The sequence below is a fragment of the Antrostomus carolinensis genome, unplaced genomic scaffold (assembly GCF_000700745.2).
Source record: "Antrostomus carolinensis isolate BGI_N321 unplaced genomic scaffold, ASM70074v2 scaffold24130, whole genome shotgun sequence".
Taxonomy (NCBI): Eukaryota; Metazoa; Chordata; class Aves; order Caprimulgiformes; family Caprimulgidae; genus Antrostomus; species Antrostomus carolinensis.
In genome coordinates, this window is record NW_010288047.1 from 3555 (window position 1) to 29923 (window position 26369).

Sequence of the window (26369 nt, forward strand, 5' to 3'; positions counted from 1 at the left end):
TCTTTACACTTAGCAAAGTGAAGAAGCAGCCATCCGTAGCAGCTTGGCACTCTTGTCTGTGTTTTTATTTTTTGAAATCGTTGATAGATCTCCGTGCTCTCAGGAGTACTGGTGTTGCTTCCTTTGATTTAGTGTATCTTCACCACAGTACATTACCCTTGGATGTGTGTGATCCCAGTAGGGCAGGATGCTGGAAACCTTGCTTTTTGCTGTGAAGTAATGTAGTTACTTATCCCTCTCATCATTGTCTGTTATAGTGAGAAGAACTAGATGCATCTTGGATAAATTCCATACCTGTTTATGGTTCAGTGTGTAAAAGAATAAATGCTGGTTTTTTTCATACTCAACATGCAGCATATAGAACATAACATTTTTTTTTCTGTTCTTTTCCAGTTTAGGTCTAATATCAGATTCTTTTCATATGTTTTTTGACTGTACTGCTCTATTGGCTGGATTAGCGGCTTCAGTTATTTCAAAATGGAGGTCAAATGATGCCTTCTCATATGGGTAAGAAACTTCAGGCTGTTACGTTAACGTATTTTAGTAAATGTCTAGGTGGTAATTTTTCACTGTGTGAACAAAACGTTTCTTTGCAGAACACAGAAAGGCTATGTTGAAAGTGTGTTTTTTTAAGGTGAGTTATGCAAGCCCTTAAGTTGATGTCCCCCTAGAAACAGTAAAAATGTGAAGGCATTGCTTTTGGGGAGCAGGTTTATCACTTCTAAGGTCTCTGTGATCATACTAGTGGAAACAAGTTACACAGCAGAAAGTTGCCCTGCATTGTGTGTTTATGGCAGCATTGAAGTAAGAGCAGCAGCATCATGGGTTTGGCCTCAGCGCAGTGAGGTGTGTTAGAGACTCTCAGGCTGCTGGTGCCTCATGCCTTCTTTGGAAAAGAAAGTTACAACTGGAAGGAGCTAAATCTCAGTGCTGCTGCACCTGCGATTGTAAGCCATGCTTCTCAGAACCAGCAGGATTCAGCAGCTGTGGCTGCAATTAACAGATCCTCCAGGCTGAGTTGTGTCATCCCATACTGCCCCTCATAGATAGAGCTGCTGCAGCTGTGCTGTTTGAAGGGCACTTGGTTCCATGGCACATTGCAGTTGTGCCCTATAAAACAATACTGGTGGTACAATATTATTAACTGGTGATACTGATTAATTAACAGCTAATGAGCTGTAACATGGGTTGCTACATTCCCCATAGAGTTACTGACCTGAATGTCAGCATTTAGCTTCAGCTATCTTGCCTAAGCATGTAGTTTGAAACTTAAAGCACTGTTTAATTACGGTGGAAACTCCAGTGTGCCTAGAAATCAACTTAGGTAGAATTGATTGTACCATGAACTAATTGCAATGAAAGCAAGTTCTGTATTAATTACTGCTCTGCATTTAAACAGTTGGTGTTCCATTTATTAGAGAACAGTCACGATTTATTAAGTCTGATTTTTGCTACATTGAAATTACATGTTATTCTGACCTGGCTGGCTTTTATTGAAAAAAAATTAGCTGAAATAATGAATTTCTACTTAAAACTTTTACTAAAAATCCCCCTATTAGAGGGGGAGCAAATTAATGTATGGCTGTTTAATATTAAACAGAACTTTACATCGGCAGGCTTTTATTACATCTTTCATGTTTAACTACTTTGTGGCTTCCAAATGTACATAAAACATAATGTACATAACATAAAATCCAGTAGAGATGACCTTAAATGGGAAGATTTTTGACTTGATCAATATTTCAAGGTAATGAAAGTTTTCTTTAATCTAGATCAGGTAATGGCTTGTCTAGATCAGGTAATTTCTGTCAAAATACAACACAGTGAATTTCATATACTTATTTGTAGTTTATGTACTGCATCTTCCATTGAGCAAATCCCTGTGTAATACAGCTGTTTGAGAACTAGAAGATTGTACTCCAGTCTCTTAAGTTCCACTTCCAATTTTCAGCATTTAAATGGGAGTGGTAATATCTGCTATTGCTTTTTTGTTTCTTGCAGGTATGTTCGAGCAGAAGTACTTGCTGGTTTTGTAAATGGTTTATTCCTAATTTTTACAGCATTCTTCATTTTTTCTGAGGGTGTCGAGGTATGTTATGAAGCCTATTGCACTATCAGTTGTCACATTTCTATTTGTAGGGCATACTTAGTGGGAATAAAATTATTGAAATTTATTATGTTCATAATTGGTAAAAAAATCTGTGATTTCAACAGAGAACAGGGCCATTTGAAATTACTGTTTTGTGACACAGAAACCTAGCTTTTTCAGTCTATCTGTACTAGCTTTTGAAATAGTGTTTTTTGATTGATTGTAAAGATTCTGTGAGATTTATCCTGTCCTTTTTTCAGCCAGTTAAGTATATCATAGAAAGATCTCTACTTCTCATTGTTAAAGGACAAATGAGGCCAAGGAAGAAAGGCCCAAACTAGTCATTCAGAGAAGAGAAGTTAGTCATAAGAAATGGAAATACATTCTGTGAAGAGGTTGAACTAACTCATTAAGAAAGAGCATTATCTTCCAAATCTTGAAGTCTGGTGTAAGTGGCGAGTAGTAATAGCTTTAACATTTACAAGGGCACTTCTCTTGAAATTTTTTTTTAACAAGATGTTTCAGATTATAATTTCAAGGTAAAAATTTAGACATTAAGGGTGTCTGCACGGAAGTGAGGTAGGATTAAGAGTAAAATTGGTAACTGATTCTGATCAGCTTGCATTAATGGTTTTAATTTTTAATTGGAAATGCACTATGAATTTGTTTAGACTTCTAGTTCAGAATACGTTGTAGTGGTTTGGTTTTTTTAATTAATAGAGAACAGGGAAGAGCTTTCAGGGGCTTATCCTCTTCATAGATACACCTGCAAATACTTCAAAAGCAGTACAAACTGGGCTGAAATTGCCGAAAAGCTTGGGAAAACTTCACTCAAAATCTAGAAACAGCAACAAAACTTATTAGAAAAACTAAAAACTATTACTAGAAGGGTCAAGGGTCAATCTTGAAACGTCATTCTTTTCCTGCTGGTGTTAGCTCCCATGCTAAGCATTCCCTTTGCTTGTGATGGTGACTCCTTTTTCTCTGTAACTTCAAAGTTTTACATCTGCTGAAAGTTTCACTGTCTTGTTCTTGCCTTGTACCTTTCATCCCTGTGGACAGATGGTGAATATTTCTCTCCCCTGTCAATAGTAATTTACACTATTCAACACTTAGCTTCATGCAGATTGTGTTAGGCCTATAATATTTCATAGAAAAAAACTTCAAGAAGGGGTAAAAAAGAATTTAAAAAAACCCATTTAGATTTTAGAAATTTTGAAAAATGCCCCAAATGGCTTGGGCAGTCCACGCATTACAAGAAACTTCAATGTTTTCATATGCTGTTAAGCCACATCCCACAGCATAATAAAATCCTATAATAAAGGTTAGCTAGACTATCAGAATATTCTACTATACTTTCACAGCTTTAATAGTAAAACTTTAACTTCAGACAGTAGGAATTAGTCTGTGTACCATCCCCAAAACTGAAAGTCCTGAGTAACTTCTAATTATGCGTGTTTGTATGAGAATGCTCCTCTATCTATGCAGTTTTTTCAGTGCCTTTTAATAATGTAACAAGCTTGTAAAACTCTACATTTGCTTCTTGGTTTGTTTTTTTTTTAGAGAGCACTTGAGCCTCCTGATGTGCATCATGAGAGACTTCTTCCTGTTTCTATACTAGGATTTATCGTAAATCTTATAGGAATATTTGTTTTTCAACATGGAGGTCATGGGCATTCACATGGCTCTGGTAGGATGTCTGTAATTTTCAGTACTGTCTCTTTTCTCAGCACCCTGTGTTCCAGGACTTTATAATCCTCCAATGAGAACCCCAGGACTAAATTTTAATGTCACTTTAGTGGCAGCCCTAGCCAAATGTACGTGTCACTTGTTGCAATGTTGACTTTGATGTTTTATCACTAGTCCTAATGTGTCACTACCATACTTCCCATGTTAACATTCATCAACTGAAAAACCTAGAACTCCAGAACCTGCTTTTTGGAACGTGCAATTTTCTGCACTTTATTGGAAGAGATTTGCAGAGTGTCTTTTGGACAAAATTAAGCTGGAGTTAAGCAAGGTCTTGGCTGGAAAATTTACAAAACAGAATCTGAATCAAATTTTAGGTGTGGGGTGATTCAGCTTCAGGTTCTTCTCAACTTAGTGTCTTTTGAATTTAAATGCAGAATTTATTTACCTGAATATATATGGTAAACATTTTGAGTTGGTTTGGGTTTTTCTGTTGTTTGTTTGGGGTTTTTTTGTTGTTGTTGTTGTTTGTTCATTTTTTTTTTCCTGCAAAGCTAATTGGTATGTCTTTCAGCTTAACAGATAAGCTGATACAGACTGGTGGCAGAAAACAGTCTTTGGTCTTTAAGCAGCAGTTCAAGCTTGAGTTTTGAATGTGTGAACGATAGCCAATTTCTGGTTTCTTAAAACAGCTCTTTATAATGTGTTTGTGTCTAATTATGTGTACATCTTTCAAATTGTACTAAAAGCGTTGCACAACTTGTCTCTGAAATGGGAATGTATAAAAGCACTTGACTTCTCAAATCAGCTATGTATTTTATACGACTGCACAGCATGGATTTGGATGACAAACAGCTTGTGTTAATTCTCTTAACCTGTTTAAAGTCATACTTTAAGATGACCTAAAAGATTAACAGGTTTCAGGTAGCTTGGGAACAAATGTAAGCATACTTTTATTCAACACTAAAATTTATACTCTGTCGGTGACATTTGTTTGTAGGGCATGAACACAGCCATTCTCTGTTTAACGGTGGTCTCAGCCACGGGCACAGTCACGGAGGTCATGGTCACAGCCATGAACATAAACATGCCCATGGACACACTCATGGTCATGGCCATAGCCATGGACACTCTCACGGTCAGGATTATTGTCATGGTAAGTACTTAATTAATGTCATAAACTATCTTGACTCAATTTAAATTAGCTATTAATGATTTACTGAAAAAAGAAAAGAGTGGTTGCTGGCAGCTTGTTGCAAGCATACATGGAAGTAGTTTCACTAAATGTGTGGTATGCTCTGCTACCACCATGTTTTATGGCTCATTTTGGTAAAAACTGTTTCACTTGCGTAAGTTCAGTGTTAGTTTTTTAAGATTTTTGCTTTACTGACATTTTTTGAATGTTTACTGTAGTGTGATGTGTTGGCAAAAGATAAGACAGATGTATGCTATAGCAGTACAATGAAATTAGTTATCAAGTGCTCTGTTTCAATTTTTCATTCAAGTCAATAGACAAAGTTAAGCTGCTTTGCTAATGTTCTCCACTTGAATAATTTTACAGATCAAGATATTAGGAGAGATGAGCAAGCAGTTTTACTTTGGCTACTTAGGGACTGATGTGTCGTACTTGGTTTGTGATATCAAATACAAGATTTTTCCTTTCTTGTGTAGTTGTAATCTGTTTTAAAACTGGTTATGAAAAAGGTAACTGGTATCTTTGCTATGCTTAAATCTTTTCTAGAAATGCAAACAATCTGTGAAAAGACTTCCACACAAAATATGGTCAGTAGCCTTTGCTATGGGAGAAGAGACAGTGTGGTTGCTACCTATTTGAAACAGCAAATTAAAGCATTACTGTAATGCAGAGTTGTCAGTCTTTCCTGACTAAGCCATAAACCAGGATCTGATGTGACTGAAAATATGCATATTCAGAGTGGGGTGTAGTGTGGTAACTCGCAGACAGGAGGTGACAAAGAATATAAAAATATTTACTTGTACCTTTCTTGCTATTTTTAGTAAAAAATTGGTGCTTGTTTTCCAAGTGCTCTCCTGAAGTTTGATTGGAAAGCAGGAGCTCCCTGCTCCTGCCTCTTCCTAGCTCTCCCCATGCCCCTCGCCCCCAGTGGAACAGTGAATGTAGTGATCTGTTTTGTGCAATTTGATGTTCAAATCAACTTTTGTATAAATTATATAAGTTCAGTAGAAGTGACTTGCTATCCTTTAGCAAGTTTTTCTTAAAATATCGTCTTGATGTGTTCCACAGAGGCATTAGTCTGCTTGGATGAGAGGATTTCTTACTTAGTTCTACCTTCTCCAAGTCTTATCCTTGTTTTACATTAGGTATAAACACTTGCTTAAGTGAAATATTTCTGGTTAGCAAATTTATTTGACCTGACTCTTGCTTGAGTGTATGGTTTGTATTCTTGAGGGGGCATTATTTTGCTAAACGCTATAGAAAGGTCTTATTTCTCAGTTTGTTTTAATTAAAAAACAAATGTTGATCTATTTTTTTATATATGCACATATATAAAATCTATTGTGTAAAGTGGTATTTTCTTTTTTTAAAAATATGTATTTTAAGACTACTAACTTATTTGCTGTGTTAAAAAACAATAGCTAGAGTAAGAGCTAGTAATTGTGAGCAGCTTGTCTGTTCCAGAAATTTCAGAAAGGAAAGCTGTAACAGAATATAACACTAGAGAGAGCCATTGTGTAGGTTAATATGCCAATAATTGTTTTCACAGATGACCATTCTCTTGAAGGGATGGCTGGATCCAGCAAACAGATTTTACAAGGTATGATGAGACTAAGTACAGTGATTTATTAGTTTTATCATGGTCTGCCTGCCTGTGACTGTCACGCATCTATTTTAGAGAGTGCCTCGGGCTAAACGCTACATTTTTCTTAGAGGAGCTATTTTATGAAGTCCCCTTCCATCTGTAAGCAGCAGTGCTGTAGCCTGTGCATGGCTAGGGTTTGAGATGTTCATTAAAGTCTAAATGTGATGCAGTGTCAACGCAGTTTAAAAGGGAGATCCCAGAAGCTGGGATTCAGCTTCTGATGCTGACAAATGAAATAATAAAAATCTAGGAAAGAGTAGTTAAAAGCAGAAACCTAAGGAACCTGGTTGCAATATATGTCCTGGAAAGTGAAAACCAGTATTATTAGGATAGAATGTGTTTGAAAAAATGCAGATTGGTATAATTGTTAAGGGGTATCTGATCTTAAAACTTGCATTTCATCAAGTTATTACAGTTGGTTTAGACAAGATGGTGATTTGCTCTAAATTGCTTGAAGGAGTATTGGAGTCTGTGATCTCCTGAGCATTAGTGTAAATAAATTACTGGTAATTTAGATGTCAGTTTTGAGCTTTGATTTTTTTAATTTTTTATTTTTTTTTTCAAAAATTAGAAGGAGAAAATTATGTAATACAAGAGGTAATAATTTGGTATACCCAAATGTACATACCATTTTCTTTTGTTGGATGATTTTTTGTGTTGTTTATAGTCCTTTGAAAGGAACATTTTCAACCTTTTCCAGAATTTATAGTCTACTATATTATTTATATGTATACTCAGTACTTCAGTATAAGATATTTGAAAGTCAGTCTTTTCGTGAAAGGCACATTTTAATTGAAGCATATTGAAAAGACTCAATTTTACATGATTTTATTTTAACTTTTTTGATACTGTGGTGAATTGGCTCTGGCCAGCAGCTAAACAACCAGCAGCTGCTTGCTCATTCCTGCATTGGGACAGGGAAGAGAACTAGAAGAGTAAAAGCAAGAGCTACTCTTGGATTGAGCTAACGGTGGTTCAGAAAGTGAGGGGGAAAAAGGAATAAAACCCAAGTTGTGCAAAGATGATCACTCACCACCTCCCACCAGCAGACCAAAGCCTGGCCAGTCTCCAAGCAACTGCTAATTTAGGAAGACTACTCCTCAGTTTTATTGCTGAGCATGATGTTACATGGTACGGAATATCCCTCTGGTCAGTTTGAGTCAGCTGTCCTGGCCATGTGCCTTCCCAGCATCTTGCCCACCCCAGCCTGCTTGCTGTGGGGACAGTGAGAAACAGGAGGCCTTGATGCTGTGTAAGTGCTGTTTGGCAACAGCTAAAACACTGGTGTCTTACCAACATGGTTTAGTCACAGCACAGCATCATGCAAGCTGCTGTGGAGAAAACAGAGCTCCATCCCAGACAGACCCAGTACAAATCGGTCTTGGAAAAGTCACTGAAGAGCTGAGTTTTATAGCGCATTGTTTTTGCGAGGAGGGATTGTCTGAGTGTGGAGAATTGCGTTCAAAAGGCTGTTTCTGAATGACTGTTCCCATCACGGCCAGCAGGGGGCTCCAAAGGCTAAATTTTAACTAGCTGCGAAGTGCTTTTCTTTATCTTTTAGTGTAGTGTGTTTGTTATTCTTCAAAGTAAGAGTGAAGTTATTCATGTCTGCAGTATTGTTTAATTCTCAAAATAATTTGTCTGGAATTTCTTTGCTAAATAACTTTTACAAGATATTGTCAATGAAACATTAGCGTCTTTCAAAGCTTTACAAAGCTGCTTCTGTTAACTATCCATCTTATAAAGTACTTACTATTGTCTGTAGGCATCAGGGAACATCAGTTTCTTTACTATAATATGGGTGGTTATTGAATGAAAAAAAATTTAGCTACATCAGTTAATCACTGCTTAAGTTGATAGCCATGCTATGAAACACGCCTTACTGCTAAGTGCAGAAAATAATGTAAATTCTTCAGATGCTCAGTACTCCACAAATACATTGAAATCCTGTGATCACCTTCTGTGTGTTTGACCAGAAATTGACCACAAATTTAACAAGCATAAAGCATGTTATCTAGTTCTTGCAACTCTTCTCCGTAAAATATCTTTGAAAAACTCCATTAGCTTTAAGAATGCTAAGTTGTAATTATATAAATTAATCTCTTACAGGTGTATTTCTACACATTGTTGCAGACACGCTCGGAAGTATTGGTGTGATCATATCTGCTATATTGATGCAGAACTATGGTCTAATGATAGCAGATCCTATTTGTTCAATGCTAATAGCACTACTTATAGGTGTAAGGTAAGTGTTGCTGTCATAGTTGGTAGTATTTTTGATGCTACTCACAGCGCAGCTTCAAGCTCAGAAGGTTTGTCTAGTATGCTGCTGACTTAAGATGTCTGCTTTTCTTCCAAGAGTGCTGCGGTTCCTCGGTTCTGTACCGCTGTTCTGCTGTGCTCTTGTGTGAGCTGTCTTTCTTTTCCTTTCTACAGCTACAGCTTTTGCTCTTAAATCTGTGTATTTTACCCCTGTTTGCATAATACTACAAAAATGTCTTCCAGGTTCAAACTGCAGAAAGCTTCCTCCCTGTATTTAGTACGTGCTTATGTAAACCAATGTACTCCAGTAACTGGAGCAGAATGGCTTCGGGGCAGCAGAGTTGAGCCTGCTGGCACAGGATGTGCCCTTGTCCTTGGAAAGTTAAGGCTGGTAATTCCCCCCACCCCACCCCTGAGTGAAAACTGTCTTGTCCTTTGTATTTCCTTTGAGACATCCTTATTCCTTTTAAAATCTGATGGAAATGCTTCAGGTAGTTCTGGACTTTCCCGGTTGTTGCTTACCAAGATCACTGTAAATAGGAAGCTATTTGGATTAGACTGGACAAGCAAACGTTTCATTCAGTGATGCTGTTATTGAGGCTTTTCTGGCAGCAGTTTTGGTGGTGACATAGGGCAGAGTGCCACAACTCCACTTACAACCTAATAACTGAACAGCTTTGTCTCTTCAGCAATGGTGAATGTCATCTGATTAACTGCAGCTTCTTATGCTTATACCGTATATGGTGTGTTTATACCATATGCATGGCAGCATTCACAGAATTATTGATGTGAATCTCCGTTTATCAGAGTAGGGCAACATGCTTCAGGCACTAAATGCCCACAGAAATTTGTGTGCTAGATTATTGACTATTAAATTATCACTTTAATATAAACTTAATATTTTGACTTAAATCTCATGTAATTTAATAAAGGACAGATTATTGCAAACTAATTCTATTACTGAAATATAAAAAAATTGGAAAGAAAAAAAATGTGCAGGTTACCAAGGGGGAAGAAGCTATTGCTGAGGTAATAGCTGAACAAAACACAGATTTACATACTCTTTGTATTTTAAAGGTGTAGCTTTTTGTACAGCAAAGCACATGGGTAGTGCTGATCAGAAAATAACCATGTGAATGAGAATTACCTTTTCTTCTGTTGGTACAGAGGTTGGAAGAAGGTTGGAACCTTCTGTAATAGAGGTTTCATAATAAATCTAAGTTTTCTTGCACAGTTAGGAGGAACTTCTGAGTCCTTGTTCTATACTGAACACTGGGGTGTCTTTTGACCTGATACCAGACCTCAGCCTGTAACATTATTTTGTTGGTGCACGACAGTATAAATGATCTCTAGAATCATTCTGCTAGCTGCGTGCAGTCAGCTGCATCACAATCAGTAGAAGCAAGCCTGCATTTCTTGCAGACTGAGCATCCTGGTACAACAATGGAGCAAACACTAATTGCAGGGTTTGTTTGGGGTTTTTAATTTCTTTTTTTTTTCTTTAAAGCAGTCCAGCAGGCTTGACTACTGATGGCTTTGCTTGAAATGCACTTAAATGAGATCGTAAACAAGAAGACTAGCAGTTTCAGATTCTTTGAGAGCTTCAGTCCCCTTTTGTGTTGTTTGACTTAATCTTCATTTACACTTCTGGACCTAAACCCATTGTTTATTCTGCCCTATTCTTCACTATGCTGTGTGTGTGAAGTGCTGTTCTAGAATTAATGCAAAAGGTTTTTCAGATTCTTCTATAAGGTCATCTTTTGTAACAGTAATACAGGGGCCCAGCTAATCATTGCTAGAATATATAATGGTTTTGACATTAATCTTTTCAAGTCACTTAAATCTAACCAAGATAAAAGATTATACTGAAATTTTGTGATTTTTAAAATTTGAGAGGGGGGAACATTTTTTGCAAAAAGACTTTAAACTGATAATGGCAGGAGCTGTGTCTGGATTTGAGGTGGGAAGGAAGGGAATGTTTAATAGTTATACAAGGATTCCTGACAACTTCTCTGGGCATATTTGCAACTTTAATAAATAACCTTTTGGGGGGATTTGACTTTAGATTAATTAATTAATTGTCTACAATTTCAGAGGAATATTTGTCAATTTTACTTGTGTGGAGTAGCCTGCTTGTGTCCCTTTTACTAGTTAAACAAACTTTGGTAAGGTAGGGTTGGATAAGAGTACACGTGTGCCCCAAGAAGTGGACCCATGCATGCGTGTTTAAAAATCAGGATCAGTTGTTTGTGGCTGCAATAAACCAAGCATAGTTTTGAGTCAGAGATGCAAAAGCCAGTCTGATAAAATTGTCCAAATGTTTTAATGCTGGGGACTTTACCGTAATAGGGACTGTAAAGCTTTGCTTCTTTCAAATAGGGTTGTGTAAAAGCCCTAAGGTGCTGTCTCTTCTTACAAGAGTACTTTGGCTGCTTTGTTTAAATCTAAATAGTAGTATATTTTATTGCTGATCTTTCAAAGCTCTTTTGTTTGACTCCACATTTTTTTTCAGTATATGAAATTGTCCATTTCCATTTTAATTAGCTGGTTAGACCTCTGGTTCTACATTAAATTTATTAGTTAACTGATGAACTAGAGCTGGCAATATTCTTCTTACTGGTATTAATGTTGCTTTTAGTGAAAGCAAAGTCTTGAGGATGAATCTTCTGTGTCTTGTGAGATCTCCAAAGCTTTAAAATAAAGCAGTTGAAATGTCAAAATCTGTATGGAAGTACTTTTGCTCTTGGCTGTCAACTTGTTATTTGGGAGTGAGACTTCTTCCCTAGGAGAATGTCTTTTTATGTGTGTTTATCTTTGAGCTCTTGTTGTGCTGTCTTTCTGTCACTTGCTCTCAAATTTGAAATTAGCATATTGGATTAAGACTTGCCTATAGAACAGGTGCTTTTCTATCATCAGAATGTTAACTTAGGAAACAGTTGTGAATATTGCAGATGGCCACATGAGTGTAAATCTAAAGTCATGGTGGGACAGTGGACCAGACTCGAGTCTTTTCTGTTACTTTTTAGATAATGAGGATGCACTATTCTGAATGTTACAGTCTAAAAACCCCACTGGTTTGTATATGAAAATAAAATATACATTGAACGAATTATTTTCATAAAGTTGGAAATTCCCAGTAAAATACAAACCAGTAAATTAATTTTTAGTCATGTTGGTTGGTGACTTTCTCATGTAAAGGGAGGATCCTCAGAGATGTCTAGATTACAGTATCACTTTGGATGTGATAGACTTTAGTCTTAAGTAGTTAGTAGGCTTTCCAGGTGGAATGAGCTTCCACAGAGACGAACTAGGACAGAATTGTAGATGTAAATTCAAGGCAGGAGTCTTCTACAGGATAAACAGCATTCTTGTAAACAGCATTCTTGTAAACAATGTAATAAGGTACCTTGAAAGAAGTCTTTGGATTCCTGACTTTAAAAAGTAGTTCTCTTAATCAGCTGAACAGTCTGGAATACTATCACTATTGGGATTTGGGAAAGATGATATTCTTGCGGTATGGTGGGTATTATTGGAAGTATGTATTCAGAAACACATTTGAATTATTTTCAACAAAACCAGATTTATTTTCTGATGCTGAGCTTTAGGTGTATGTATTTGTGGTGGTTTGGGTAAACCACCCCAAACCACCAGCAGAACCAGGACAGTATTTAAAAGAGGAATTCTTGTGGTAGTAAGTGCAGGAGGAGCAAAGATAATGATGTAATGGTAGTTAAGTGTGTGGGTTTGAGGCTAATGAGAACCCATTCTGTTTTTTAACAAATTACATTGGCAGGTTTTTTGGCCTGGTAAGAGATTGTCATAGGAAGATCTAAGTAAGGCATTAATGTGGCACCATTGTATAACCCAACTCGCAGCTATCATATCCTGTAAAGATATTGTGATGCAAGTAGTACAACGTCATCTAGAAAAGTAATTGGATTAAAATGGAGGAATAACAGACATTGAATTTGGCATCCATTACTGGATGTGCAATAGTATTTATGAAATCACATGGTATTTTGCTCTTACTTTCTTGAAATAAGCAAAGGAGTATAGTGGACTGACAAAACTAGCAACAAGATGGTTCTATCATCAAGAACTTACAGGTTCTCAACTCTAGCTGCTTCGTTATCTGAGTATGTATTGAAATTTTCTTGAAATTGAAAATAATTATCTCACTGAATTTGTCTCAAATTTTACAAAAATAAGTACTTTGCAATTCAATTTCATAATTTTCCTGAAACTGATGATTATACATAGTTTAATTTAAAAATATATGCCAGTAAATCTGCTTTAGTATGTTACACTCTGCATGTCCAAGCAAATATTTAATCAAAATGTTGGTATCATAGTGCATAGTGTGTTGGTATTAAGTAGCTGTTGCAATTTATTTATGCCATTGCAGTAAGCTATGTTGTTGTTGAAAGTCTGATGATACTGTGTTCATACAGGTCATTAGATTTTAAGTACAAGTGCATACATTTTGGGAATGTGTATAGAACTTTTTGTGTAGTCCAAACCTATCGGGCAAAGACTTAAGCTGTATAATATTTGTTTTAATTTACTTAAACAGTAAAAGTAATGTTTTTGATTCTTCACGTACAGATAACGTTCGAGATAAAAAGTTGAATGAGGTGGTGGTGATAAGATGCCTTTAGAGGTTCACGAGACTCTTTGAGGAGCATTTTAATAGCGTGCTTTTTAGCAAGGAAATTTTCAAGAAAATGTTACGTGAAAAGTAATAGACAAACTAAAGTTAAGAAATTACTGTGTGGTTGGTGAATTTAGTGTTTAATACTTAGTACGTTGTTAGTTGTTTGAGGGCTTAATGAAGTTTATTTTTTGTCTTTTTTTCTGAATAAAATATGCATATACCGCTTAACATGGTAATGATTTGACTTCAGTCGTGTATTCTCCAAGTTATTGCTTAATTATCTGAGTTTGACTTAAGAGTGTGTAGGGCATGGGTAGGTGGTAGGTTTGATCCAGGGCTCTTTTAAAAAAAAAAAAAAATAAGAAAAAAAAAAAATCTGTATTCTTTCTTTTGATACTTATGTATCAAAAGAGGGACTAAAGTTAGAACACAAATCCTCATTCTATTCCATGGAGCTATGTCTAATAAGCCAGCAGAGTATCAAAGCAGTTGCACGCAAGTATTGTTAAGTGTTTTATTACTGCAGTGTTGGGCAGCTCTCTCTAATTTCACAGAATCAGAATGGTCAGGGTTGGAAGGGACCTCTGGAGATCATCTAGTCCAACCCCCCTGCCAAAGCAGATTCACCTAGAGCAAGTTGCACAGCACTGCATCCAGGTGGGTTTTGAACCTCTCCAGAGAAGGAGACTCCACAGCCTCTCTGGGCAGCCTGTTCCAGTGCTCTGGCACCCTCTCAGAAAAGTTTTTCCTCATGTTTAAATGGAACCTCCTGTGTTCCAGCTTGTGCCTGTTGCCCCTTGTCCTGTCAGTGGCCACCACCGAGTGACTGAGTCTGGCCCCATCCTCTTGACACCCTCCCTTTCAATTTACTCGAGTCTTGCCTGCTCCTATTAGTGGGTCTTCTCTGCTCAGTTTTCTGAAATGATGGCAACACGTGCCAAAAGAAATCACAAAAATATCGCTATAGGATGATTAAAGAACCTGTCGTTGCAATGCAAAGCTGCACAACCTCTAATTTGTAACCTTTTTGTCTTGTGCAGATGCACGAAGGGTTGAGCAATGCCTCTTCAGAGAAGTCAAGCAGTACTTTTAATTCAGATGGTTGAGCTTTCCTGTAGACATCTTCTCTAATTAGTGCCAACTACTGACATGCTTGCTCTGTGTTGCTCCTGTGGCCCTTCACTAGGGCTGCTATAAGGTGACATACTCTCTGCCTAACTCCTCGTGGTTTAGCACAGAACATTCTGGCTGCACAGTGAAAATGTGCTGTGGGATTCTTCTGAGGTTGTTTTCACTGACACGTAAATACGCTTCTAAGCTTAGTGGAAGCAGAAATCAGGTAGCTCTTTACTAGAGCATAGAGGGGTGAGATCAGTCACTTCCCTTTGGTAGACTATGACTGTCTACATCCTAGTAAAAGCCTGTCTTCAGTAAGATTATATAGAAATACTGTTAATGCCTGTTACATCTCATGCTTTAAAGTTTATCTTTCTGGAGGAAGAAAAATAGCCCGCATATTACTGTTCTGCTACAGAGACAAAGGCATGAAGTCAGATACTTTCATTTTGCAAATTTCATTATGCTTTTACTTGCTGTAGAAAGTTGTGTTTTCTCCATTTATGTATTTTATCTATTGAGTCTTGACAGGCAGAGGGCTTGGTAGTTTTTGGTTTGTCAGTTGGAGAGCTATAGCCTGTAATCTTTTAAAGTCTCTGCATTATAAACCTATGGCCAATTCTGAAGGGTGAAGCTGGTGTGGGTGGGGGCTTGTAGCGCTTGGGTGTTCCTGAATGCTACCACTAACATCTGGTGAATCTCTCTTTGATCTCTCTGTAGTATTTCATGCAAGTGTCCATTTAATTACAAAACGTGAATAGGACATGCTTAAAATAGATGAGTCTGTTTTACTAGCATTTTGTTTGAAGTCTTTTTTTTAAAAAAAAAAAAAAAAAGCTTGACTATTCCATAGTTGTTCAGGTTGACACTCTTCAAGTATTTTCCAAGATGTTTTCCTTATAGTTTAATGTGCCTGAATCAATAAACAATTTCTCGAGTCTCTAAATGGCTTTTACTATTTGAAACCAAATGTTCTTTTTTTTTTTTTTTCTTGCCTTAGGATTCTAAGTCTTATTCTGAAATGTTGAAGCAATTTTAGTATTTCGATTAGCTATGTGAAATTAGTCATCAAGCAAAAGCCACAACTCCTGTATAAAGCAAGAAGTTTGTCCGAAACCACTATTAGAGCCACATGTTTCTAGAAAGGCACCATAGCCTAAATATGATACTAGGTTGGATGGAGTGTACGGACTACATATTAAGTGGTCAAATAAATGAGGCAATTTACTTCAGTCATTTAGTGAAGTTGTTTCCATGGGTTACATCATTTTTATATAAAGTCTGGAGCTTCTCGAACATGATATAATGTGAAATAGCTTTGGGGGAGGGCATGTCTGTAACGTTTGGGGTATATGCCTATAATATTTGGGGCATTAGAATATAAAAAATTACTTTTTTTAAATGAAGTGCTGCATTTACTAAGATTCAGGAGGAATATTCTACAGCAGAACTCCCCCAAACTAACATACTTGTCATTGGTGGTGTTTGGAGCCATCATTGCTAAATGACACGCACTCCCTTTATTTACAGGGTAACAGTACCGGCCAGCCTTGCTTGAGAATCAAAGTACTACATTGTTATGAGAACAGACAATTTAAAATTGGAAAAGTAAATGTTAAACCTGTGATCCTTGTCTTGAGCAAAACCTGCAGTCTGGTTAAAATTGCCAATGCCTAATAGGAAAAAATCCATTGAAGTTCTGCAGCAGGCTGACCATCTTGGCACTGCAGATATGGGTAGCGCCTGGAAAAAAAAGATTTTTAAATCTGGCTGTAGACTTTTAGCTCTGGTATTGGAAGAACCAGAGCTGGTCTTGAGTCTTAGCAGTGTTTGTTTACCTTCCATGAAATCTATCACAAATATCCCCTATTTTCTATAAGTGCTGAGAGCACTAAATGCATTTCCTGCTGGGCTCTGACTGCAGTGACTGTGTAAAGGGTTTTTATCGCAGAGTGTTCAGCCTTGCTGTCCAGGATCACGACAGTGCCAGAGTCTTGCTAGCTATGCCTACAAAAACAGTGGCATAAACAGGGTGGGACTGGAACTGGTATGAGTATTATCTGAATGTGGTGCAAGTTGATTAAGAGTCTGATGCTTTCACTTTTCATGGTTAATCAAACCACGTGTAATACTGTCAGGCTGGATTTGTCAGATTCATATCAACAGCTTTTATCTCTTTGAACACCTTTTGCTTCCTCTGCAACAGTGTATGTGAAAGTGTGATGTGCTGCTAACTCATTTTGCACACATTAGCTGCTTTGCTATTATGGCTTTTATGTGTTTATGTCCTGAGTCTTGCTGTGGGTGAGCACCCCTTTCAAATTCCATTGTCTTATAAAAGAGTGTGATAATTTACATTCAAGGCCTGATAATTGGAGGTGATTGGAAAATTGTGTCTGCTTTAGCAGTAAAGCTTACAGACTGCTTGTGCGTGAAAAAAACTTTCCACTGGGTGAGAATTCAGCATTATTTATTTTCATGGATAATATTTTTGTAAAATAAAAAAAAAAAGAGGGAAGTACCAGTGCAATAGTTGCTGCAGAGACAACCACATGTATTTCGCACTAATGACTAATCCAAAAAAAAGGAAAGCTTGGTCAAATTCTCTAACCACATTTTCAGCCTGCTTGGTATCGTCAGCTTTCCTTGTGTTTTCTTCAGTCACATGGGATGGAACTAATATTTCTAGTGCCTTCTGGTGATTAAGTAATACTGGTGTTTTAGTTTGTGTTTGAGGAAAGAGCACACTGTGTCAAGTTTGGGCTTTTTATTAAAGGTTTTGTATTTCACTAGTATGCATTGAAAACCTGAGACATCAGAAAACCGGATTCTGTAGTTTGTCATGTTAGTTTGGCTTACAGTAAGAGAGTACCTTGTAAGATAGTGTCCTTTTGGATGCAGAGATGTGTGCATGGGCTTCTGTGCTCTAACAGCATTTGTGAGGGTGTATCACATCGCTGCATCTGTCTTTTGGCCTTTTCAGCTTTGCAAAAGATAAATTTGTAGCTGGATCTTTTGTCTAAGTTAGAGGAGAGAGGTATGACCTGGCATATGCCTCAACTTTGACCTACAGTATCAAGCCACATCCTGATTTACCTATCTTCTTTGGACTTTTAAGATGTTGCTGTTTCAGTTAAACACCATGGCTTTAGCTTTTTTGTGAAGTCTGGATAAAAGCATAACTTGTGCAGCATTATTGCCAAAAACTTGCACAGGAGGTTTCTCTCTTAAAACTTCAGTGTGGAGCCATTACAAAACCAGGAATAGATGAAATCTTGCCAGCAGGGAGACTGTCTTTTTAAAAAGCTGTGCCACTTACACTAGGAGTGGAGTGTGTTTCCACAGTCACCTATTTGTATATTAGTTGATTTTGAGCTATTGGTTCCAATACATGCTGCTTAAAACTGCATCCCATTGCCCAGCGAGGAGAGACAGTGTTTGATGCTTGTGCAGATTGCATAGACATAACCTTGGAAGATCAGTTTCTTGGGCAACAGGTTTTCAGAATGAAGCAGAACTTAATCGTAAATGCTTTTTCAGCTGAAGAGGTCTCTAATGAGGTTTTAACTTCTTTTCAGTGTGCATCTTGTTCCAGAATGAATCAACCAGTTTCACTGACCAAGTCCTTTTTTTGGAATGGGCTAACATGCCCAACCTTAAATTTTTGTTGGCTGTCTCTCCAAATCTCCTGCTTGCCAATTAATCTCCATTCCGTCAGATAACGTACATCAGTTTTATCAAATAGTGCAAATAAGTCGTGCAAATCAGACTTCTTTTGGTTAGATTTCTTTCATGATTTTTTTTCACTTAGTGGCATGTTCCAATAAAAAGGCAAGCTCCTACATTCTCCATTTGTTTAGTCCTTTCCATGGGAGAAAATATGCAGCCTGTATGTGTGTGTTTTTTGAAGCCTTTGGACGCGTATGTTAGAGGGGCCTTGTTAAATTTGTGGAGATGGAGTCAGCGTTCAAAAATCTTGTATTCAGTTTGCATCCTGAACTTCTGTATCGGTCTTTCAAGGTTTTTATTAAGAAGCAAACCTGCATTTTAAATAGTGAGTTAAACTGAAATCAATTCAGCAGTGGAGTATTTTGGCAGCTCCAGCTGCCTTTGATGTCATGCTTGTGACATGGACGTTATTCAGTGAGTGGGGTCCATTGATAAGAGAACCTTTTTCCCTAAACTCGTGTAATCCACTGTCTTTAGAATGTGACACTCCAATTAAGTTTCCTTTAGACAGATTGACAGTTATTGCATTGTTAAATGTTTAATTGTCTTGGTGACAGGTCCAGTTTAGGCAGCTCTTGCCTGACCCTAATTGCTTCCTCCTATTTCTGAACTAATTCCTTGGTAGCAGTGCAACAGTGTGAGGCCACATGATTGAGTGCATCAGGCAGTGAATTTGGTTGGAATAACTGGTGTGCGTGCAAGGAGACTTAATTTTAGGGTGGTTGTTTTTCCAGGGGTTCGTTAGACAAGAGTCGTGTACCCTCTTAACTGCCTCCCACCCCTGGCTAAGGATTAGCCAAGGAGTGAGCTGAGCAGTGGATCAGCCAGCACTGCTTCCAGGTACAAATGGAACCATCTCTTTAAAAATGGAAAGGAATGGTTAACTCATGCTGTTCACCATCTGCAAATATGCAGCTGGTCTATGCAGTGAGTTCTGTGTTGCTTCATGAGTTTTTAAACAAAGCTTCTGTGGTTTCCTTTAACAGTCAGCCCAGTTAATCTCTTACAGATTTTTTCTGGTGTACTCCAGCTGTGATGCCACTGCTGAACACTAAAATTCAGCTCACAATTTCTGAAATATATCATCACTTTTGGTCTAGAGTATTAGGTGACTTATATGCTCTTGAAATTAGATTGCTAATTAAGTTTCAGTATTGGGCTATAGATATTTGTCATCCTCTTTAAAATCCTCTACTGAGCCAGACATGATGCACTACTCCTAAACAAAAAAATCACCATACTGAATATTTAATGAGAGTAAAAAAAATGTAGTGGTAGGTTCAGCGTATGGGCTTACTGGTCTCCTGGTTTTTGGGGGGGGGTTTTGTTGTCTTTTATTAAAGGAAAGTAGTCATAATAAAAAAAAGGGTATTAAATGTTGTCTTAGTTTGCTGATTAAACAAGACCATTTGGCCAGGAGGGAACTTCTAATTGCTTCCAAATGTTTAATCCTTGAGCTTGGATGAGACCCTACACTTAGTTCACTTCAAGTTGTCCATTTCTGACAAAATAACTTTGTTGTAGCTGGACTAGTCCATACTAATTTTGTTTTATGTTCTCCTCATTATTATCTTAGTTCATAAGAAAAATATGCCTTAAGCCAAACACAAAAGCAAAAACCATTTCAGTTGCATATTTTTATGGTTAGTTGTGAGTGATTGCCATTGAAGTTTTGGGTTTGAGCTATACTTACCAGCTGCTTTGTCATATAACTTTTAAGACACTAAGAGATTTCATCCCAAATCCCATGATTAAACTAGTAATCTTTTGTGATTGTCCACCAGTTGTCTCTGTGGAATATCTGGAGGAGAAATAATCTTGCCTTTAGTAAGTCACCGTAGCAATTTTGTCAATCTTTTTGTTTTCTGTACTGGGTTTTCATAACAACTTCCTCAGCTTATGGTGGAACAACTAAAGAAAAATTCAAGAGCATTAAGGAATGTTAAGTTGCTCTTCGTTCTGCATCTTTTGAAAATGTAATAGTAGCTAACTTCCTTTTTTTCTTTCCAGTATTGTTCCACTTTTAAAAGAATCCATTGGAATTTTGATGCAGCGAACTCCTCCTTCCCTGGAAAATGTCCTGCCTCAGTGCTACCAGAGGGTGAGCTCTTAGGCCGTTTTTGCTTCAGATGAAGTTGCTGACTGACTGAGCCCCAACTGTGTGTATGAGGATATTTTGTAATGTTTTTCCAGTAGTGCCTGTGAAAGGTTCCTTAGATTGTACAAATGGATGTACTAGTTTGATTCTTATCTTTCTGAAGTCTTAAATTGTATGTAGCTTCAACTCAGTTTGTGTTTCAAAATGTGCTGTGTTGGTTTAGAGAAATAGATCCTGAAGCTTTTCCTCTCAATGTACTTTATGTTGATACAAAGTGCATATTTTTTTTCTGTTCAGTTTTTGTATCCCTTAAAATCTAGTTCTTGGTAAAGTGAGGTGGAGTAACATTGGAAGTGTGTTTATAAGAGATTGCTCTGGATTTGACCTCTCCTGGTACTCCTGTTTTAACTTCTCTGTTACTTTGTCGTGACCTGAACATTTGAAGTGCCTTCAAAAGTTAGTGCAAAGCGCTCGTGGGAGCGCATCTCTCCTCAAGAACTTACAGGATAGTAATTGTCACGTTGAAGGTTTGCTAAAATTGGGCAGAGGAAAAAGAAGGGCTTTGACATCTAAGCCCTCACAAAATATTAACACAAATATTAGTTAATATATTAATATGAATGTATTTTTATTAATAGAATCTCTCACAAATTGTTTTACGGGAAAATTCCTTCATTTGCAAAAATTGCTGGTTTAGTAACTGAGTTTTCTCTCTTGGACACCACTGTTTTCAGAAACGGTTTCAGTAAAATACATGTAGAATGTAAATGCAGCAAGGTAGAAAATCATGACACGTACAATCTGTATGTTTTCACCTTCCTTACAATTACTGAGATAGTAATAAGAAATTTAAGTGAAATATGGCAAACTGCACATTGAACTAGAAGTGTAAGAATGCATCGGCTTTTATAATATTTTCTGTAAAAAAACGTAGTACAGATAAACATTTTTTGAAATGTATTTTTAAAAATTTGCTTGTACTTTTAGGTGCAGCAGTTGCAAGGAGTTTACAGTTTACATGATCCACATTTCTGGACCCTCTGTACTGATGTTTACATAGGGACTTTGAAATTATTAGTAGCTCCCGATGCTGATAGCAGGTGGATTCTAAGCCAGACTCACAATATTTTTACTCAGGTATGTATCATCAGTGGAAATTGCATCTCAACTTGTAAATTGTCTGTCATGTGATGTGACATTGTAATTCTTTTCAAGAAAAATTAAATGTTTCTAATTTTGGTATCAGTGTGTTTTGAAAAGCTTCTCTGCTCCAGCTGTAATTTCAGAATACTCAGATGGAACTGCTGTACTTATCTCCATTAGTTTTTAATACCACTTAATAGAGAGAGCAGCTGTAGTTGTCTGAGGTGTATCAAATTAAGTTGAAACCCTATATTGACCTATGAGGAACCAAGATGAGGCTTTCTTCAAGGTGGGGCTTCTGACCACAGGCTGGACCTACTTAAGTTTTTCTCTATCCTGATGCTGTATTTACATCATTCATTTCTTTCCCTCTAAGAATCTATTTGTCATTCATTTCTGTCCCTTTAAGAATCCATGGTCTTTGTATATTTTGTTGTCTTTTAGTAACATCCATGCTGTGGTGATCGCTAGTTAAAATGTAACCATCAATTGTCGTGCTGTACGTTCCCCTTTATTTCCCTGCAGGTTACACTTTTTATAGTATACTTCTATATCACAGATAGTAATAGCACTTCTAGCTCTTATGAAATGCTGGAGTTCTTGTGAACAACAGAAACTTTATTAGAAGCTGATAGTTCTTGCCTTCAGATTAAAATCTTACAGATTTCAGAAAGATTTTCCTGTTGCTTCCTTATGCTTCTGACCATTAAACATGAAATTCAGTCTGGCTGCCCGTTCCAGTATAGCTGCTGGATATGAATGATTCATGAGTAGAACCTAGAGGCTATTAAGATAAAATTGAAAATTCTTCTCCAGCAAGAGAATTTTGTGGAGAATAAACCTGGAAACTTATTCTCTCTTATATCATCCAGAGCCAAACATCCTGGTTTTATTCTTGGTGTTGGAGAACTGTATTTGAAAAACTATAAAATTTTTCTATAATATCCTTTCTCTACTTTTGAGTAATGGAGAGTTCTGTAGCTGATAAGGAAACAAATATTCCTGTTTATAACTACAAAATACTGTCAGCTAAAGGGTCATATTTTGGAGATGCATAAGTTACTGACTTCTCTCAGTTGGACAGTGAAGAAAGGGGGCTTCTGATCAGGTGTATTTGATACTGTAAAAAAATACTTCTGTCAACAGTTTAATTAGTGCTTGTATAAATGTTCTTTTCAAAGCTTCCTGCAGCGGGGAAGGTCCTTGTGTGCTCACATGCACGTTGCTTCCCTTGTTCTAAACGTTCTGTTGGTCTCCTGCACTGGCAGTCCGTGCATGTGATGGCTTAGTGAATCATTTATGCATCTCATAAGTGCCCCTTTTATTAACTATTTTATAACATTTATTGAAAATTCCAGACTGGATTTTTGTGGGGGTTTGTTTGTTTGTTTTGGGTTTTTGTTGTTGTTGGTTGTCCCCCCACCCCCATTCCCACCCTGCATTGTGCATGCTCAGTTTCTGGACTCTCAGGAGAAACACCACTGAAACAGCCCTACATTGTGCTGCCTCGGTGCATGAATTCTTTTGAACTCCTTAAATTTTAAAGAATGTTTAAAGTAGTCAGTCATGGAGAACCCAATAAAAATAATGACACATACTTGTTTTTGTGTTACAGACTTAGAGAAGGAGGATTTCTTGTCATAAATATTCTGAAATCAAACCTGGAGTTTGGTCCTTTTTGAGATGTTCCATCACATACACATCTAGATTATTCAGTAGGTAGAAATCAGTCTGCATGGCTTGTGATGCGGGCTATGTAGTTTGAAACTAAGGGATATTTTTTAGGAGGGACTATACAGAACTTTGTTACATTAAAATTAATTTTACATCTCAAGTCTCAGTAATATTGGCCCCCCATTAATCTTAATATAACTGATAACTGGTTTTGCCACTCAGCTGAGCTAAAAGCAAGTTGATGATGGCTGAAGACAATGTGATCTTGAGCAGTGTTTAGTCTAGTGATAAATGTGGAAGATGAATTACACAAAAATAAAACACAGGTTTTTTGCTAGCTAACTTACTGATGTGGACTGGTGTTCAGGACAGTTAAATTGCTTTGGCTTTACAGTTGGTTGGTTTTGGTTTGGGTTTTTTTTGACTTTCCTTCTCTTTTCCATAGGCAGGAGTAAGACAGCTTTACATACAGATTGATGTTGCAGCCATGTAGTGAATTTCTGAATGGTGCTGTTGGACCAAAGTTTCCTGTACTGTAATGGTGTAACAACAGACTTGTCAAGACAGAGCCTGCCTCCACCGCTGTTCTGGGATTGACTGAGTAGATTTCTGCCTTTGGGCTATGGATGGAGTTCACTTCTAAGGAGTAAATATTGAATGAATGTTACGGACTTTGGGTTTTGTCTTTTTGTGGCCCCTAAACTTGTACGTTTTTGAGGGTTTTTTACTTACTAAGATTGTGGTACTGGAAACCCTGTTATGTCTTCAGTAAAGCTGCTGAAACCACTGCTCATTCCCATAAAGCCAGTGTTCTCAACAATTGGAAACTTGTTTTGTAGATAATGTCACAATGGCTGACATGCTTCAATATAATTGTATGTTTGTACAATTGTTTGTACTTTGCAAACTTAAAGAACCAAACCATATTGGGTTTTCAAAGTGCCTTTTATATCAGGAGAGGTATTTGCCAGCATAAATATGGAGCATCAAAGGGTTTTATTACTTTTACAAATATCTTGTATGCAGTCTGATTATTTACTAGTGATGTATGTGGGGCCTTGTGTACTTGCATAACTGTAGATGTTAGACCTCCCTTATACTTGCATCTTACCAAACAGACAGAAAAATTCTAAATGTAAAAGGCAAAGCTGTTGTGAAGAGACTTGCTTCCAAAACAAGCTGGTTATTTTGACTAAAATAACTTCCACAAGATACTACATTTAACTCCAATTCTTAGTCTCCTCGTACTGTTGAGAGTAATGAGACATTACATGATGCTCTACTCATGTTCATAGTCACTGAAACAACAGGCAGTTGAGGGAAGATGCTGGTGATGGAAGCAATGCTTGAAGTTTTTTATCTTCCAGATTATGTGGTGGGAAAAAATTAAATCCCTGAATTGTTTGTGAAAGATTAAATCTCCTTGATGTTAACAGGTTGTAATAACTTTTATTAAAGTGATTGGTGAGATAACTTTTGACTTTCCAAATTCTGAAAATAATTGTTCCTGGTGGTTATACCTGAAATGGAAATAAGGACTATGGTTCATGCTGTTTAAGATTATGCTTTTTCCAGGTTGACAAGTCTGATATTTTTTATTATCTTACTGTAGCCTTGTGTGTTTTCATGGGAAAAAAGAAATTCTCAGTGCAGTGATTTGTTTTTTGCAGAACCATTAGTCTGTCATATTTTTCTAGCACTTAAAATCGTTTTACACTTTCAGATTTGACTTGTTTTTAAAGAGAATCTGGTATACTTGGTATTCCACTATGCTGCAGCAGTTACCTTAGTAATGGAGGATTTTATAAGGGGACATTTTACAAACAACATTGTGGAGTAAAAAAAACAGACAGGCATTTTTCTGATAAATCATAGCTGCTAGTGAGTGGTATGGATTTGAAGTATTCTTCTGGAACCTGTTATGTGGTATTACTGATGAGATCGAGGCCCTCTGAAGCTGACAGTGCCTGTGTAGTAAGTGCTACGCACTATGAAAATATCAAAGATTCATTTGCAGAAATGGTTTGTTTGCCCCTGATGAATTCATGGTAAGAGATGGAGTTTCTTGTATTCATTCTGTTGTTCCTGAATTTGCACCTGAATTTTGATTTCTTTTCATGTGAAAACATGATGGTTGCCAAATTCATAGGTGGTTTCTGAATTTTCCAGATGAGATATTGAATGTTGATTTTGTACAAAGCTTGGGGATGTACTCTTGTTCTTGGAAATGAAAACTGGGTGTAAAGAAAAATAGGAGTAAAAAGCGACATGCATACTGCTTTTAAGCTTTACAGTCTCTTCCAGTCTTCAGCTCCTTCTTTGCAGAAAAGGTAATAAAAATATGGTTGTGATTATAGGGCAGAGATCCCTCATACTGGTTTGCTGGATGTTGCATATGTAGACTGCTTTTTGTTGGTTGACGGCATGATTTCTTGATTTTTATTTTTTCCATACAGTTAATATTGCTACTGTTTGAGGCTAGAAAAGATCAACTGATAATCACTGTAAAGGGAAGCACCAGCCAACCTCATTGCAGCTGTGTCATGATCCAAGAGCAGGCTTTGCTTTATATCATTTTTATACCATCATGTTTTGGGACTGAGTATTCCTGAACTTGCTGACGTCCTGTAGTGCTGCCCAAGACGCTGGGCTTGGCCACTACTTTAGTTTTCATCGTGATAACTGCTACAATTTGTTTCCGAGTGAGAATCTGCCTGAGTGGCAGTTGGGTTGGTTTGTTGTTATTGTGGGGTTTTTTTCAGTAGTTTTGGGGGTGGGGTTTTTTGTTTGTTTGGTTTGGTTTTGGTTTTTTTAACATGTACATCTACAAACTTTTTAAATATGGGAAATTGAATGAAAAAGCCTATAGGCTGGCTATAATTACACAATCATGATTTTAATGGTTTTTTGACATCTTGTTGCTTATGAGGACTTCTCTGACTGCTGGAAGCATATGTACAAGTTTCAATTTTCTAACCAAGATGGAACTTTCTTAATTATTTTTAAAGACAACCTTATGTTTTTATAGTAAGAAATTTATCATTTGTTTGTTAAATATAATTGAGGATTGTGTAG

At 37.0% G+C, this 26369-nt stretch overlaps 1 protein-coding gene across 1 annotated transcript; it reads left to right on the forward strand.

Moving 5' to 3' along the window:
- Nucleotides 1-361: 361 nt before the first annotated feature.
- On the forward strand, nucleotides 362-24691 carry SLC30A7 (solute carrier family 30 member 7; the record flags this gene model as incomplete). Its single annotated transcript, XM_010165441.2, has 9 exons — nucleotides 362-507; nucleotides 2002-2089; nucleotides 3653-3779; nucleotides 4779-4934; nucleotides 6523-6573; nucleotides 8728-8863; nucleotides 20390-20480; nucleotides 21465-21614; nucleotides 23740-24691. Coding segments are annotated over 9 exons (993 nt in total), but the record flags the coding sequence as incomplete, so codon positions are not given.
- Nucleotides 24692-26369: the final 1678 nt, after the last annotated feature.